The sequence below is a fragment of the Euleptes europaea genome, chromosome 19, assembly GCF_029931775.1.
Source record: "Euleptes europaea isolate rEulEur1 chromosome 19, rEulEur1.hap1, whole genome shotgun sequence".
Taxonomy (NCBI): domain Eukaryota; kingdom Metazoa; phylum Chordata; class Lepidosauria; order Squamata; family Sphaerodactylidae; genus Euleptes; species Euleptes europaea.
The window spans coordinates 30,624,819-30,642,294 of NC_079330.1; the positions used below are offsets into that span (position 1 = coordinate 30,624,819).

Here is a 17,476-nt window from a genome sequence, read left to right on the forward strand (position 1 = left end):
TGATCGTCTTCAGACAGGCGGGGTAAACAATTCTTTTTTTTTTCAGACATAAAAGAAAACCAATATCTTTTTTTTTCCATTCACAAAGAGCTAAATAGGTCTTCGTTTACAATATGTATGCTCACATAAAATTGAGAAGAAAAGAGAGAACAATTAAATGTGATGAGTTAAACTCTAATTATGTACATTCCAATGTACAACTCTGAATAAATTAATACCAATTTTTGCATATTTGGGGATCTGTATAGCTTATTTACACAAAATTACCATTTATTCCATAAATATTATGTGTGTGTTTCTTTAAAAAAAAAAATTCTGGTACACAGGTAGAGTCCAAAAAGAAAAAAAGGGGAGGGGAGGTCATCACACCAATTGTACCAATTCTGATTTTTTTCCCCATCACCTTCCAAGAATGGCGGGTGGGCAGGCATCATCTGTAGAAATCTTGCTGTCATCTTTGGGACTGTCCCACAACCAGAGTTCCTGGCATCCCCCCTCCCACTGTTCTTGGTTTAAGCGACGACAACAAAATCCTGGTTTCAGAAAATCCATCAGTTGACGTAGAAAATAGCAAAACGCCTCTCCAACAGTGTTGTTTTGCTTTTTTAAAAAAATTAGAATTAGACGATGTGGATCATCTTCTGCCATGATGGTCTTCTAGGTCAGCTGCATGTCAGGCAGCTGTTTATTTACAGTGTGGACTTGAGATCCCCATTCGGCCATTTCAAGGTGTTTATTTTAGGCAGTCTCTGTATCTTCCGCCAGAACCGGGGCCAGGGGATTCGAGTTTGGGGGAATTTATGGAGGGGACGGTCTCCAGAACATGGTGGTAGCCCATGTTCTCCATGACTTCTTGGACCTCATGATACGTTGGACTGCTGTGTACCTCCTAGGCCATGGATCCATCTGGCGGTCTTCGTAGGGGGTTACATCTGATTGTCCTTCTTTCTCTCCCCACCCTGACAGTATCAATTCCCCCACCTTTTTTCTTTAAAATAAATATTTATACTGTGCTGTACAGCTCTGTCCCCTACGCCGCCTCAGCCCTTTCGAGCAGGCCGCCTCCAGGGGCAGTCACTTGGGGGATTCCCTGCCTGGGGAGACGTCCCTCTGGGTTTCCAAACCACTAACCAGTCGTTGGATGTTCTGCAGCTCGTTGATGGAATCCTTCAGGGACCCTTTTGGGGACAAAGAGGCCCTCTGGCCGCCAGATTTGTGCAAGGGGAGATCCGAGAGGGGACTCGATTCCCGGCTGCTTCCGGGCTTGGACCCTTCCGAGCCGGCATTCAAGCTGGTGGGCAAACCAGTGGTTAAGAGGTTGGTGCTGGGTGGGATGGCAACCGGGATCTGATAGGGGCTGAAGCGCAGGCGAGGACGGGCGTTGCTCAGGAAGGGGTTCCGGGATAACGAGCTGGCCGGGGCCGCGCTGGTGGCTGGGATGGCAGAGGCAGCTGCAGCGGCCGCCGCCATGTAGGTGTAGGGGTAAGGAAAAAGTCCTCCAAAGGTAGGCACCGGGATTCCCTGGAAGCGAGAAAGGAAAAAAGACTGCTGTTACTTCTTTGTTTAGAAGGGCCCTGCCCTGCCCTGCCCCTCCAGGGGACCTGTTTGAGGCAGCTACAAGGTAACACATAAAAACAGCATTCCAAAAAAATCATTACATGTTAAGAAAACAATTATAAGCCCCAGCATGGTGAATGAAGACACAGCCAACGTCCGAGTAAGAAAACCCAGTCCAAGAGCATCTTGCAAAAGTCGATTTTCTCAATGCACATCCTTGCATCATCTCATAAGAACATAAGAGCATAAGAAAGGCCCTGCTGGATCAGACCAAGGTCCATCAGGCCCAGCAGTCTGTTCACAAAGTGGACATTCAGGTGCCTCTAGGAAGCCCCCAAACTAGACGACTGCAGCAGCACCGTCCTGCCTGTGTTCCACAGCACCTAATATCATAGGCCTGCTCCTGGAGAGCATCCTGGAGAGAATAGGTGTGCATCATGACTAGTATCCATTTTGAGTAGTAGCCATGGATAGCCCTATCCTCCATGAACATGTCCATTCCCCTTTTAAAGCCTTCCAGGTTGGCAGCCATCACCACATCCTGGGGCAGGGAATTCCACAATTGAACTATGTGTTGTGTGAAGAAATACTTCCTTTTACCTGTTTTGAATCTCTCACCCTCCAGCTTCAGCCGATGACCCCGCGTTCTAGTATTATGAGAGAGGGAGAAAAGCTTCTTCCTGTCCACTCTCGCCATACCATGCATAATTGTATAGACCTCTATCATGTCTCTCCTTAACTGCCTTCTTTCCAAGCTAAACAGCCCTAAGCGTTTTAACTCCTCGTAGGGCAGCTGCTATAGCCCCCTGATCATTTTAGTTGCTCTCTTCTGCAACTCAGTCTGGTGGATGCAGGGATCCATACCTAGGAGACCCAGAGCACTTGATTTCCTGACCCCCAATTTTGGGTACTGCCTATACAAACACTCATTTATTTACTGAAATAACACAGCATCTATTTTGACTGCTCCAAACCTCAAGGCAGTTTGCAACAAAATGAAATATCCTCGACATTAAAACATCCAAAGGTTGTACAAAATAAGGGAAAATGCCACATCCACAGTCCCAGTATCACACTATATACTGTGCAATAAACACTGCACATTTAGGAAAATCTGAAATCTTATCTAAAATACTCTATTCTGCTTCCTTAGTACCGCCAATGATGGAGCCATACCAATCTCCCTTGGGAAGGGTTAGGGTGGCCAGCTCCAGGTTGGGAAATACCTGGAGATTTTTGGGGCGGAGTCTGAGGAGGGCGGGGTTTGGTGAAGGGAGGGACTTCAATGACATAGATCTCTGTCCCCTGGAGATCAGTTGTAATAGCGGGAGATCTCCAGCTACTACCTGGAGGTTGGCCACCCTAGAAGGCATTCCTCTAAAAAGACCCTAGTATGTGTTCTTGCCCACCACACAAGGGGGAGACGCACGGAGCAAGTTTTCTGAAGATGGTCTAAAGGTATCAGGAGTGTCATATGGGGGGAGGGGCAGTAGTGCCCAGTCACAGACTATTTTAAAGCCCGTGGGCCTGGAAACCAGCTGGGAGACAGTGCAACTATCGCTGCCAACTCCGGGTTGCAAAATTCCTGGAGAGTTGGAGATGGGCCGTGAGGAGGGCAGGGTTTGGGGAGGGGAGGAACCTCAGTGGGGTATAACTACCATAACGTTCACCCTTTGAAGCTGCCATTTCCTCCAGGGAAACTGATCTCTGAAGTCTGGAGATCAGGTGTGGTTCCAGGAGATCACCAGGTCCCACCTGAAGGTTGGCAGCCCTAGGTGTAACAGTTGTCAAACTGGAGTAATAGCTTCCAGATGGCTGAACCCAGATTCTCTTCCAGCAGATAGGGTGGCCAGGTCCCTCTTTACCACTGGCAGGATATTTGGGGGGTAGAGCCTGAGGAAGGCGGGGTTTGGGGAGGGGAGGGACTTCAGTTCCATAGAGTCCAATTGCCAAAGCAGCCATTTTCTCCAGGGGAACAGATCTCTATCGGCTGGAGATCAGTTGTAATCGCAGGAGATCTGGAGATCTCCTACCAGCTGACCATCCCCTCAGAGTTTCTAACCTAATGACCAAGCTCTGGCTGACAGCAGCATGACGTTACGAACCTGGACAGTCTGAGATAATCACACAACAGATGCATGAATGGGACACACCGGTAACACTCCAAATGGTATCACTGGAGCTAGAATATCAGAGAAGCTAGTCCTGGCACCGTTTCCTGGCTCGTTGAAAAAGCACCCCGAAATGGATGGCCAGGTGCCAAAGTTCCTGCTTGGGAACATCTCTCCACCCACACCAAACACCACAAGTACTGCAGTTATTTGCATGCAAGTCACATCTCCACTAAAAACATTTGCCATGATTCACAGGTTCTTGCACACTGCTAGGTGCATACCACACACCCCAAGAAACTACATATCCTGCAACACAGGCCCAAACCAAACTGCATTTGGCATCTTAATCCTATTAGCTTTACCTCTCTTCCCCCTCCCCTCAACCAACCCCTACCCCCGGTCAAAATTTATTTTGTAAACTGCTCAGGGCAGGGGGGGTAGGTTTTCTTACAGTTTATGTTATGTCCTAAAGCGTGATCTATCAGGAGGACAGTATGTTAAAAAGTATATACATTGTTATCTATGTTAATGCCAATTCTGGGCACCAAAAAGATGTTTGGCCATGAACTGGCAAAGAGGGGTGGAGGTTACCTGTAATGCCAATCTCAGAAGAGCCTCTTCCCTGGTTAAGAGAGTCTGAAAATACAAAATGTTGAGAGTGGGCCAATTTTCAGACAGCACAGAATCCTTTGCCAGCCATTAACAACATGAGTTCGAAGAACATTGTTATTTAGACAATAGTCCTACACTGGGGCTGCCAGGTCCCTCTTTGTCACTGGTGGGAGGTTTTTGGGGCGGAGCCTGAGGAGGGTGGGGTTTGGGGAGGGGAGGGACTTCAATGCTATAGAGTCCAATTGCCAAATCGGCCACTTTCTCCAAGGCAACTGAACTCTATTGGCTAGAGATCAGCTGTAATAGCAGGAGATTTCCTTCTATTACCAAGAGGTTGGCAACCCTATCCTACACATATGGCCTTTTTTTTTTTTTTTTGCCCAATGTGAAACTTTAGGTGATCTGAACAAATGAAGGGCTTTATGCTGAGCCACACCTTTGATCTCTCAAAGTCAGCATTGCCAGTTCGGGCCGGCAGCAGCCCTCCGGAGTCCGTGGCCTTTCAAACCTCACCTACAACCTGGACCTTTTAACTGGGGATGGTGGGACTTGAACCAGGGACCTTCTGCCTGCAAAGCAGGTGGTCTACCGCTGAACCACCATGGCATTTCCCAAAAAGACTTGCCTAACATTTCACAACCCACCAAAGTTTAGTCTGGTCAGCCCTGACGCCTCTCTCTCCCCTTCTCCTTCCCTCTGTTAGACGCATCAGAACAACCTGGGCATTTGAACTGGACGCTCCTGTTTTCCAACAGCCGCCCTGGTTAACTCACTGCCCCCTGTCCTCACAGTCTTTACGGAAGAGCTAAAGATATTTCCATGGAGATAATGAAATCAAGAATGAAGAAGAAGAGTTGCTTTTTATACGCTGACTTTCTCTACCACTTAAGGAAGAATCAAACTGGCTTACAATCACCTTCCCTTCCCCTCCCAACAACAGACATTCTGTGAGGTAGGTGGGGCTGAAAGAGCTGTGACTAGCCCAAGGTCACCCAGCTGGCGTCGTGTGTAGGAGCGAGGAAACCAACCCAGTTCACCAGATTAGCTTCCGCCGCTCATGTGGAGGAGTGGGGAATCAAACCCGGTTCTCCAGATCAGACTCCACCGCTTCAAACTACCGCTCTTAACCACTACACCACGCTGGCTCCAGGGCTGGTACTCCAAGGCTGCTGTTTTATTTGAGGGATTTCATTGGGGAGGGATCAGTGCTCTTTGAACATTTCCATTGTGTTTTGTGGTTTTAAGGGTTCCTCTTGGAAGCAAAAAAAAAAGTAATGTATCAATTAACAAAATAAATCCATCTTTAAAAAATGTTTTAAATGTAAAACATTGTTATTGTGCACAAACATCATCTGAAGCAGTCAGTCCTGGTGATTCAACTCCGCCCCCCACCCCCAATATTATAAAATAAAGTCTGCAAGAAGACTATGCATGTAAATATTTCTGCATGCACATGGTGAGGTAGCCAGCAGCCTGCCGTTTCAAACACCAGCATGCATAAGATTGCTTTTGAAACATCCCGTGCTCACTTTGGCAGCACGCAATCCAATTCGGACCATGGCCTACGATAACATAAATATTTAGGAACTCAAGGAGAACTGGACAGGGTAGTTAGTGGCTGTTGGGTTGCTCTGTTATTACCTCAATACTGTGCGTTTCATTTGTTATAGATCACTGTTATAGAAACCCTCATAACGGTTTGCAATTAATTGCCCATTTCGATCTCTTTCTGTAGAAAATCTTTTATGATGGTTTTGTAAATTATGACTCTTTAATTCCTCCTTTTTCTTTACTGCTGTTTTTTAATTTCTTCTCTCAGTTAACATAGTGCCTGGTCTTTTGCACTGATCTGTGGCTTTAAAATTATTTCTTGGGTCTGCGTTTTCCAAAGAGTAACTGTCCTCTTTGCTTTTCAGACTAGCGGGACGCAACGTGGCTGGGACCGCTCATTTCCTTGCCTTGGTCCCTGACACAAAAAGGCCGATGCTGCCTCCATTCACCCTCTCCTACCCCTCACCTCCTTAACCCAGGCGGCAAACGTGGCTGGAAACACTGGCGGGGCCGCTGCTCTATAAAAAGCGCAACCAGATCCTTTGCGAGATTAACTCCTCTTCGGTTTTTCAAAAAGGAAACGGCCAGAGTTTACCAACGCACCTGCTGCTCCCGCCAGGTGGAGAAAAGCATCAGGGGAATCACAGTTGATGGAGGGAGATCTCCGTCTGGCAAGAACAGGGTTGTTACGTGGGCACAAGTACATCCGCTTACATCGGTGAAACATTGGAAGAGGGGTTGCCAACGCGCACCTGGAAACCAGAGGTGCCAAATACGCCCGCAAGCGCAATGGCGTGAGCATGGAAAGCGCCCTGGAATTCCCATGCAGAGTTTCGCTCCCTCATCCGTCATGGGAGTTGACCACTGTGTCTCTCCAGACTTACTAAAGTGACTTCACAGTGCTGCATCAGGGTGGGATTCAGAAATCCTGGCTCGGGGGGGGGAAGCCCCCCACCCCACATGCTCAGACGAGCCTGTCCCAATTGAATTCTTCCTTCATCAATGGGCATGCAGGGTTAGAGTCAAGCAAAACCAGCAATCCAGCATTGCCCATTTTCTTGACTGCATTATTACAAAGCGTTCTTTTACAAATTTATTTTGAAAAAAGCCAACCGACACTTTATACAAGAGTAGATTTCTGCTCTGCCCTTTCAACCTCCTTGTACCTGCGTTCGTTGCTAAGCAGGTAGTTCCAGCTTAATGTTATGAGAGTTCTAGAAAAAAGTATATGCTGTCCGCTTTGATATCTGGGTATTTTGCACACCCACGTTGCCAGAGGCAATGACCCAGCTACAGCCGCGCACTGGAAACACGGGAGCACGGCAAAATGTTGCACGACACAATCCCCCAGCGTGTGCCAAATGCCTTGGTGTGGATCCATCCACACCATTCCCAACACTCAATGGCACTTAAGCCTTTGGAAGAGGGAACAGCCATTTCCAGGGATCCCGGCAAGCTCCTCTTTGCCTCCTGGGCTGTTCTCGAGGGCCGGTTGATCCCCAGGAACAACCTTTCAGGGGCTCGAGGAGAAGCAGCGGGAGGGAGAAGCGGGAAAGTCCCGCTTTGCAAAGTCTGTGGAGACCTGCCGCTTTCTTGTGGCTTAGGAGCGTGCTGTGAATGTGTCTGCCGCATGAAAAATGACAATATCTTAAGTGAAGGAAAAGCTAAGCTGCAAACACCATGCAAATTATATTTGCATATGTCACCTTGCTTTGCATAATATCTTCGGCTAGCCAAATTCTTCCAGGCTTTCCTCACAGGCATGAGGGCTAGAAACTTTTTTTAAAGGCCAGGATACACTAGGCTGTGGAATTCTGCAACCAATACCCTCTTCTGCCACTTTTCTATGCATTCATATAGTGGTAAAATACATACAGCCCTGGTTATCCCGATGTCTTTTTTGGATTCTTGAAATATATATATTGCCGTCAAGTAACAGCTGACTGATGGCAACCCCGTAGGTTTTCAAGGCAAGAGACATTCAGAGGTAGTTTGCCATTGACCGGCTCTGCATAGCAACCCTGGACTTTCTTGATGGTCTCCCATCCAAATACCGACCAGGGCCAACCCTCCTTAGCTTCCAAGATCTGACAAGATCAGGCCAGCCTAGGCCATGTAATCTCATTTCCCTTCTTTCTGCCTCCCAAGTTTCCAGATGAGCCTGCCTTGTACTAAGTCAGGCTTTTTGAGTCTTGCCCAGCTCAGTATTTTTCTACTCTGACCGGCAGGCCCGTTTGCCAGAGAAAAAGACTTTCCTGACACCTCTAACCAGGGATTGAAGGGGGGCCTTCTGCATGCAGAGCAGGTCATCTGCCCTTGAGCAATTTCTCTTCCCAACCATCAGTTAGCTAACTGTGGATACCCTGGTCAGTAGCCCACTGGTATCTGTAGGGTTGCCAGGTCCCTCTTTGCCAATGGCGGGAGGCTTTTGGGGCAGAGCCTGAGGAGGGCAGGGTTTGGGGAGGGGAGGGACTTCAATGCCATTGAGTCCAATTTTCTCCAGGTGAACTGATCTCTATCAGCTGGAAATCAGTTGTAATAGCAGGAGATCTCCAGCTACTTCTTGGAGGTTGGGAGAAAAATAGACACCACTGTACTAGTAACAAGGAGATTAGGAAATCAGTACAGGAGCAAAAAACATATAAAGTGCAAAAATAGATTTATGTATGCTACTTAACTAAACACAACTATGTTGATATATACATACACAACAAACAAACACATGAGACCTACAATATGACAACAAGGTACACCATACGGGTGACAAAATTGTATATGGAGGATATTCAAATAAGAATTTTAAAACAGATAGAGTACACACATCATCATCAAGCAGTTTTTCCATGTAGTCTTGTATAGAAGAAGCCAAGTTCACAATGAGGATACGGCCGTTTCAGATTCTTAAATATTAATTCTTCATCAGTCCTTCAATGGATATTCTTCTTACAGTTTCACATATTCACAAATTCACAAGATGTAGGTTACATTATGCTTCCCACGAAGGGTAAGAAATACAATGTGTACACATAATTGAAACGGCCTTATCCTCATTGTGAACTTGGCTTCTTCTATACAAGACTCCATGGAAAAACCGCTTGATGATGACATGTGTACTCTATCAGAGACATTTTTAAAGTCTTTAAAATTTAAATTCTTGTTTGGATTTCCTCCATATACAATTTTGTCACCTGTATGGTGTACCTTGTTGTCATATTGTAGGTCTCATGTGTTTGTTGTGTATGTATATATCAACATAGCTGTGTTTAGTTAAGTAGCATACATAAATCTATTTTTGCACTTTATATGTTTTTCTCTCCTGTACTGACTTCTTGGAGGCTGGCAACCCTCTCTATCTGCCCTCTCATGCCTGATCTGAGGGAGGGCCGCCCTATCTCAAAGCAGAGAAGCCTTGGCCGATTTGTTCTCTATTCAGCTGTCCTCCACCGTGGGATACCAGTCCACACGGTCTCCCTGCAGTAGTATTTAATTTTTTTTTCTTGACAGCAAGCTCAATTAAAATGTCCGTGGGTCTCCAGGGACCACATCAGGCACCTGGGTTACTTGCACCCATCAGTCAGCAGGTCCAGTTCAAACTACATGGCCAGAAGGGCAAAGAAAGGAACTAGTTGTGTAGGTATCCACTCCACCATCCCTATTTGCCATTTCGGTCAGTTCCCAAGACCTGTACTGGTCAATCCTGGCTAAACCCCCTGAGGAAAGCCCAGAAGGAAAGATGCCCCCAAGGTTACTCCTTGGTGCAGCATTCACAAATGGCGAACGGGTGGCGTTTGGCCGGCAGTCCCGCAAGGCAGAACTCTGCATTTGTGAGCTGCAGAAATTCATTCTGACTCTCTCTCTCTCTCATAACCTTCAGCAGCTGGCCTTAAAGCCAGCAAGATCAAACTCCCTCCCAGAACGTTTCTGGGGGCCCCTGTCTTCCTTCAAAGCCTTCCTCAAAAGCCACCTGGACATGTTAAAGTCAAGAGTAAACCCCTCCCCCATAAAAAGGCAGTTAATAGAAAATGAAACTTCGGAGAAGCGTGACCAGATCTGGAAGAAATTTGTAGAGCTGTTCAAATAGGAGGCCAAAGCAACCAAGCAATAAGTTGGGATCGCAATCCTAGCCACGCACGGCTCTCCCCTTCCTCGTCCCCTCTCTTTCCCCCATTCTCCTTTCTTAAAAACAGGGCAGCGTAGTTAATTATTGCGGGAGAGGGGGTGCCCAAGGGAGATTGGATCCATATACATTCATTTGTATAAATTGCTATTTTTACTGGACGGCAATCTTAAAAAATACAATTTGCAAATGGGGGAAGGGAATACATTTCCTCTGAAGCCTGGTTTTTAAACCTTTACCAGAGCTGCCCTGAACCACGGCAGAGCGCCAAATATTTCTCTCTGAGATGCCCCCTCACATCACAGTTGGATGCTTCCTCATTCAAAAGAACACACACAAGATGTTGGATTAGGGCAGATATACTACTGCTACCCCCTCACCCACCCACCCCTCCTGACAGCCCTACCACTTGTTTCTTACCTCCTAACTAAGCCAAACCCTGACCCGGTTGAAACGCTTAGGGCTGTTTAGCTTGGAAAGAAGGCAGTTAAGGGGAGACAAGATAGAGGTCTATACGATTATGCATGGTGTGGAGAGAGCGGACAGGGAGAAGCTTTTCTCCCTCTCTCATAATACCAGAAGGCGGGGTCATCTGCTGAAGCTGGAGGGTGACAGATTCAAAACAGATAAAAAGAAAGTATTTCTTCACACATAGTGAAATTGTGGAACTCCCTGCCCCAGGATGTGGTGACGGCTGCCATCTTGGAAGGCTTTAAGAGGGGAGTAGACATGCTCATGGAGGAGAGGGGTATTCACGGCTACTAGTAAAAATCAATACTAGTCATGATGCATACCTTTTCTCTCCAGGATCAGAGGAGCATGCCTATTGTATTAGGTGCTGTGGAACACAGGCAGGATGGTGCTGCTACAGTCGTCTTGCTTGTGGGCTTCCTAGAGGCCCCTGGTTGGCCACTGTTTGAACAGACTAGTGGACTTGGTGGACCTTGGTCTGATCCAGCATGGCCTATGTTCCTATTGCCCAGGCTAGCTTGATCTCATTCAATCTCTTAAACTAAGCCAGGGACAGCTCTGGTGAGTGCTTGGATGGGAGACCACTAGGGAGATCCAGGGCTGCTCTGCAGATGGCAAACCACATCTGGGTCTCTTGCCTTGGAAACCCCAAGATGAGTCGCTATCAGTTGACGGCAACTTGGCAGCATTTTCCAAACACACACACAAACTCAACTAAAGTACACTTTTTTAAAAATGAAAGCTCAAATGCGTGACTTAAGTTCTGTGTCCTATAATGCATGCCCTCATTCACTGAAATAAAGCAGGTAAAAGACAGGGTCTCTTCTGCAGTGGCTCCTCAGTTATAAGATTCCTGCCCTAATCTACCTGGTGCCTTTTAATCTGCTGGTAATGTATATATATCCAAATCAGTGATTTGGAACGGTGGACTCTGACCTGGAGAACCAGGTTCGATTCCCCACTCATCCATGTGAGCGGCAGAGGCTAATCTGGTGAACCAGGCTGGTTTCCCCACTACTACACATGAAGCCAGCTGGGTGACCTTGGGCTAGTCACAGTTCTCTTAGAGCTCTCTCAGCCCCACCTATCTCACAGGGTGTCTGTTGTAGGGAGGGGAAGGAAAGGTGATTGTAAGCCACTTTGATTCTTCCTTAAGTGGTAGAGAAAGTCGGCTTATAAAAAACAACACTTCTTCTAGAATTTCCAACTAGGATTCAGAAAATCCAGGTTTGAATCCCCACAGTTCCATGAAAACTCACGGTGAGACCTTGGAACGGTCATGTATACTCTGAGCTTAACCTCCCTCACAGGGTTGTTGTGAGGATAAAATGGAGGACAGGACAATTATGTAAACTGCTCTGGGTCCCTATTGGAGGTAAAGTTGGGGTATAAATGAAATAATCTAATTAGCGCTTTCACAGTTGTGGACTGATCAGCAGGTTTTCGGGGTCAATGCTCTTCATGTATTTTGCTTTTGTGGCACTTCCACTAGAGCAGCTGTTCCCAAACTTTTTGAGTCATGGAACACTTTTCAGGAGAGAAATTCATCACGGAGCACTCATTTTCAACTATCACCTATATACTATATTGTAGATATATACCGACCCGTATTTTCCGGCGTACAAGACGACTGGGCGTATAAGACGACCCCCCATTTTTACAGTTAAAATATAGAGTTTGGGATTGTCCCGAGTCCGCGGCCTGGGGCCGGCCCTCGGGACTGCGCCCCAACCCCGCGGCCACCCCCGGTCCTCCTGGGGCGGCTCAACCCCCGGGGAAACAACACCACTTACCGGGGCGGGAGAAAGAGGGGGCGGGGGCGGCTGGACGAGCTGGCAGCGCGCCGGGAGGCGGGGCTGGCGGGAGGAACAGGAGGAGGCCGGGGGCCGACCTCCCGGCATGAAGCTGAAGCGGAGGCCGGGGAGGAAAGGGGGCATGTTGGGTGTGCTAGGCGGCAGCCAAAACACCCTGTGCCGGGAGAAGAGAGTGGCCACCCCAGCCCTGGCCAGCCGGCCAGCCAGCCACATGCCTGCCTTGCGCTGCCGCTGGAGCACAGCCGAGCACTTCCCTCCGTGCACCCCGGCGTGCCTGGCTCCGACTCCGAGCTGGGCAGGGAGCGCCCTCGCCAGGCTCGCCTCCCCTCCCTCCTCTGGCGGACATGGACAGAACGGGGGCGGCTCCCCAGGCAGATTCTCCAGTCCGGCTCGGAATTCAGCATCCGGCGTATAAGACGACCCCCGACTTTTGAGAAGATTTTCCTGGGTTAAAAAGTAGTCTTATACGCCAGAAAATACAGTATATACGAATGACAGCAATATTTTACTTTCCAGTCTCTTCACGGAGCACTATGAGATGTTTCATGGAGCACCAAGTGCTCCGTGGAACAGTTTGGGAATCACTGGTCTAGTCTTATTGGTATATAAATAAATAAACCAAGCCTATATCTGTTGAATTGTTTTTTTGCTAACATTTAATCCAAAATCCTTCCTGCTTTTCTCCTTCCCCTTTAAGGTTTGGAAGTAGACACCTGCTTTGAGTGTAGGCCACTTTATGTAAAAAAAAGGACATATACGAATAATTTTTTTTTACAAAATTAACAGCTTGCTTTTAAAACCCACTCACTCGTAATTTTGAACAGGTTTTCCCAAAAACCAGCAACAATGTTCTTAGGAACCATAGAGGAATTTTATGGATGCCAACACAGTCCTATAACTCTTTAACTTCCAGATTGCTTTGATTCACCAGTTGGCTGAATTAATGTACCACACAGAGCAAAGGAAGCTGATATTAAACAACAGGGGTTTGTAAAATAAGTTGCAAAAGATTTGGCTTTAAAAAAAAATGAACATATCAACTCTCCAATTAAAATTCTCTTTATGGGAGGGTCTTTGGAGTGGGCAATTGTTTTGACCACAATTTTTGAGCCCTGGTTTCAATATCGGACATAATTTTATTTTTATAATGAGCTCTGGTTTATTAAAGAGGTCAAATTTAAATCAATGGAGCTATGACAGCCTCTCCTGGGATTCTGGTGCTGCCTCGATTCCTGTGCGTTACTCTGAGGGTGTTGTTAAGTTGTAAATTACTCTTTACAATATTTTTAAAAGCCCTCAGCCAAGGACTTGCCAATGTCCAAATTTATGTAAATTTAATCATCAACCAATCGGTTCATCATGGAGCTAGCATAGAGCGGTCGTTCCTGGTTCAAATCCATTCTTCTCATCCTCCTTTCCAAAATATTGGGATTATAATACTGGTCTGGGTTACAGGGCTGTTGTAAGGACAAGACGATACAATATCGGAAACAAGATGATGACTGAAAACACCACACACTACGTTGTATAGGCTGCACTAGTGAACTGGACCTTACTTTAAAGAAGAGTGTTGGAATTTTGAAAGGGAGATCTGTGAAGCTAGATTCGCACATGCTGCGAAGAGTTCATTTTTGTGTGTGAGGCTCCTGATATCACACAAGCAGGGGTGTGCCAGAATCGAATACAGATGCCTGCATTTTAGTAACAGAAATCTGGGTACCATGCCTGTGAAACCACAAAACAAGCCATGCCGATTTCCAGAGGAGCATTACAGAGAAGAAGAGCCTTATAATTCAATTGGCCATGCTCCCTTTTGGGTAGTGCAGAATGTGCCACAGACAAAGCTAATTTCAACCCCCCCCCCCTAAAAAAAAAACCAGATACAGAAGACTTTAAAAAAGGAGAGAATTATTATAGGCAGATTTAAAACTCTAGCTAAAACACATGAAGCTGCCTTATACTGAATCAGACCCTTGGTCCATCAAAGTCAGTATTGTCTACTCAGACCGGCAGTGGATCTCCAGGGTCTCAGGCAGGGGTCTGTTCACATCACCTACCTGCCTGGTCCCTTTAACTGGAGATGCCAGGGATTGAACCTGGGACCTTCTGCATGCCAAGCAGAGGTTCTACCACTGAGCCACAGCCCCTCTCCAAATAGACTGTCTGACTAGAGGCCAAATCTATTGTGATGCTGGAGTTCTGTGACTGGCCTGGTGTCTTTGGGAGAAGAGGGGAAGAAGGATCTTCCCCTGATTAAAAAAAAAAAGTCCCCTTGGTAGGGTGGCCAACTCTGGGCTGGGAAATGGTGGAGATCTCGTAAGGTGGAGCTGGGGGGAGCGGGGTTAGGAGAGGGACCTCAGCTGGGTATAATGCCATAGACTCCATCCTCCCAAGCAACCACTTCCTCCAGGGGAACTGATCTTTGCAGTCCGGGGATCAGTTTTAATTCCGAGAGATCTCCAGGCCCAACCTGGAGGTTGGCATCCCAATGCCTTGGCTGTTTTAAGCCCCTTGGGGAGTAATGTTGTGCTGTCTTCTTGGGACATGAGATGTGGGAGGGTTTAACCCTTCCTTCCTAAATGCCACAGCCCCATCAAATACAAACACAGCTCCAACTATCCCCTCTAAAATCCCTGTGTGGTATGGACTACAGTTGGGAGATCCAGGTTCACGCTCCTAGTCAGCCACCTTTGGCCAGCCACTTTTATTCATTTATTTATTTGTTATTTTATTCAATTTGCTGTAGCTCAGCTTCTTCTATCATTTAGTTTATTTACTCTGAACCTCTGACAGGGCTTGCTTAACAAGCATTGTTGTGGGAGAAGAGGTGTTCATACCGCATGTTCAAGCTCCAGAAACTACCTTAAACCTTCCTCCCCAGCACCCCGACTGCTCCACACCCTCTCTTTACCAGGACTCCTGTCAAAGTAAGCGGCATCCCTTCAAACTAAGCAGCTTTAAGGATTGCCGGTGACCTTTTAGAGGTGCCTGATGGTTAAAATCCACTAACCGCTGTCAAAATTCTCTGCATTTTGAGCAACCCGTCTTGCCGATTGCAATATCGGGCTAAGTCTGATCCAACCCATGCAAGATCCGTCTCTCAAAGCCACTGGCTTCTTGTAAACTGTTACTAGCCCACAAAAAAACGACTCACTGGCCATCCCCACCAGTAGGGTTGCCAGCCTCCAGGTACTAGCTGGAGATCTCCTTATATTACAACTGATCTCCAGCCGATAGAGATCAGTTCCCCTGGAGAAAAGGGCCGCTTGGGGAATTGGACTCTATGGCATTGAAGTCCCTCTCCTCCCCAAACCCCGCCCTCCTCAGGCTCCACCCCAAAAACCTCCCACCGGTAGCAAAGAGGGACCTGGCAACCCTACTGCCCCAGGTATGGCAGTCTTTTGGGGAGCACTGCTGGTTAGAAAGGAAAAGGTAGAAATCCTCTAAACCTTTTTCCAAACTGTTCCTCAGAGGGGACAATTCTCAGCCAAGCACACAGCCATTTACAAGATGTGGAAAGAGGCTTGAAGGTCTGTCTCTCTCTCTCTCACACACACACACACACACACACTGTGATGCCATCCTATCCCCTCCAACTTAGCACAATGCAAAATGGGCGTAGCTTAAACTTTCTGCTGGACTTAGCCTCACGCTTTCAAATCTTGATAATTTCCAAAAGAGACGAGCACCACATTTAAGCCCCCCCCCACCCTGAGAAAGGGCCCGTCAGAGTGATCCAGTCTTACTTAAAAAGTAAAACACAAAGTGCTGGAAACAAACAGCTGTCTGCTCATGGGCAAAGCGCTGCCTTGACTCTTGCTAGTCTTCTGCCTATACCTCTTGTTGGAAGTTCCTCAGCCAAAAGTGGGATCTTCCAGGGTGGGGGAACACTTCAATGGCTTTCAAAGTGTGTCGTACACTTTGGGGTTCCTCAAAGAGAAAAGGCAGTAATAGCGAGTGTGTTTCCCTGAAAGGTAAATTGTCCACATGCCACCAATTTCCTCCATAGTGAAGCTGCAGGAAATGGTAAGGTGGGCTTAAGGCAGAGGTGTCGAACTCACATGAACACACATCAACACATGAAGCTGCCTAATACTGAATCAGACCCTTGGTCCATCAAAGTCGGTATTGTCTACTCAGGCCGGCAGTGGCTCTCCCAGGTCTCAGGCAGAGGTCTTTCACATCACCTACTTGCCTAGTCCTTTTAACTGGAAATGCCAGGGATTGAACCTGGGACTTTCTGCATGCCAAGCAGATGCTCTACCACTGAGCCACAGCCCCTCATTTGTTACAAGGGCCGGATATGACATAAATGTCACTTGGTTGGGCCGGGCCATGCCTTGCCAGTCCAGATCAAGAGCAGGGGAGGGTGGCTGCCTTGGCTGGCTCACAGGCCGGATAAGAGCCCTCAAGGGGCCGGATCCAGCCCCCAGGCCATATATTTGACACCTATGGTCTAAGGCCTTGCTGGCCTTTGATGGAGCCCCCAAAGACCTGTCCAGCATGAATATTCCCTCCTGTAATTTGCACTATAACCTTCTAGGACTCATAGACATCCCTCAGCAGACAAGGTGACAAGGACGTGTTTCCCTATCAAGCTGCCAGGACCAGACTTGTAATGGCAAACCCATCATTTCAGTTGTCCACATTTCAAATGGACAGTTCTCTTTGTTCCTTTTTTTAAATTGGTTTGGGTACTCCCACATGTTCACTAGATCATTCTTCTTTAAACTCCTTGCTTGGATCTCTTAAAAGTTAAACCTCTGAGTTGTGTAGAACTGGAAACTTCTGGGGTGGAGAAACCTCAACTCTAACTCTATAAATTAAACAAGCACACAAATGAAGGCATGTGAATACTGAGGGGTTCTAAGTGGCTGACGGTAGTGCGCCCTGCCGCCCTCCACATTTAGAAAAAGGATCATTCCAGAGGGTAGCCATGTTCGTGTGCAACAGAACAACTAGATTCGAGTCCAGTAGCAGCTTAGAGACCAACAAGATTTGAAGGGTATAAGCTTTTGAGAGTCAAAGCCTATGACAAAGGGAGCTCTGACCCTCAAAGGTTTATACCCCGAAAATCTTGCTGGTCTCCAAGGTACTACTAGACTCACATGCAGTTATGGTACTTAGTGCGCATGAGCTCTAAGCTGTCGCACAGCGTAGCATTTACTTGCTCTCCGGGTGAGCCTGTGATTCTTGGCAAGCGAATCAGAGTACTGCTGTTCTGCAAGAACATGCCCAAT

General features: G+C 47.2%; 1 protein-coding gene across 1 annotated transcript in view; it reads right to left on the reverse strand.

Moving 5' to 3' along the window:
- Positions 1–1,074: 1,074 nt before the first annotated feature.
- TBX2 (T-box transcription factor 2) overlaps positions 1,075–17,476 on the reverse strand; it is a 41,725-nt gene continuing 25,323 nt past the window's right edge. Inside the window, 1 exon segment of the mRNA XM_056865077.1 lies at positions 1,075–1,521. Within this exon segment, the coding sequence (XP_056721055.1) occupies positions 1,075–1,521 (447 nt within the window).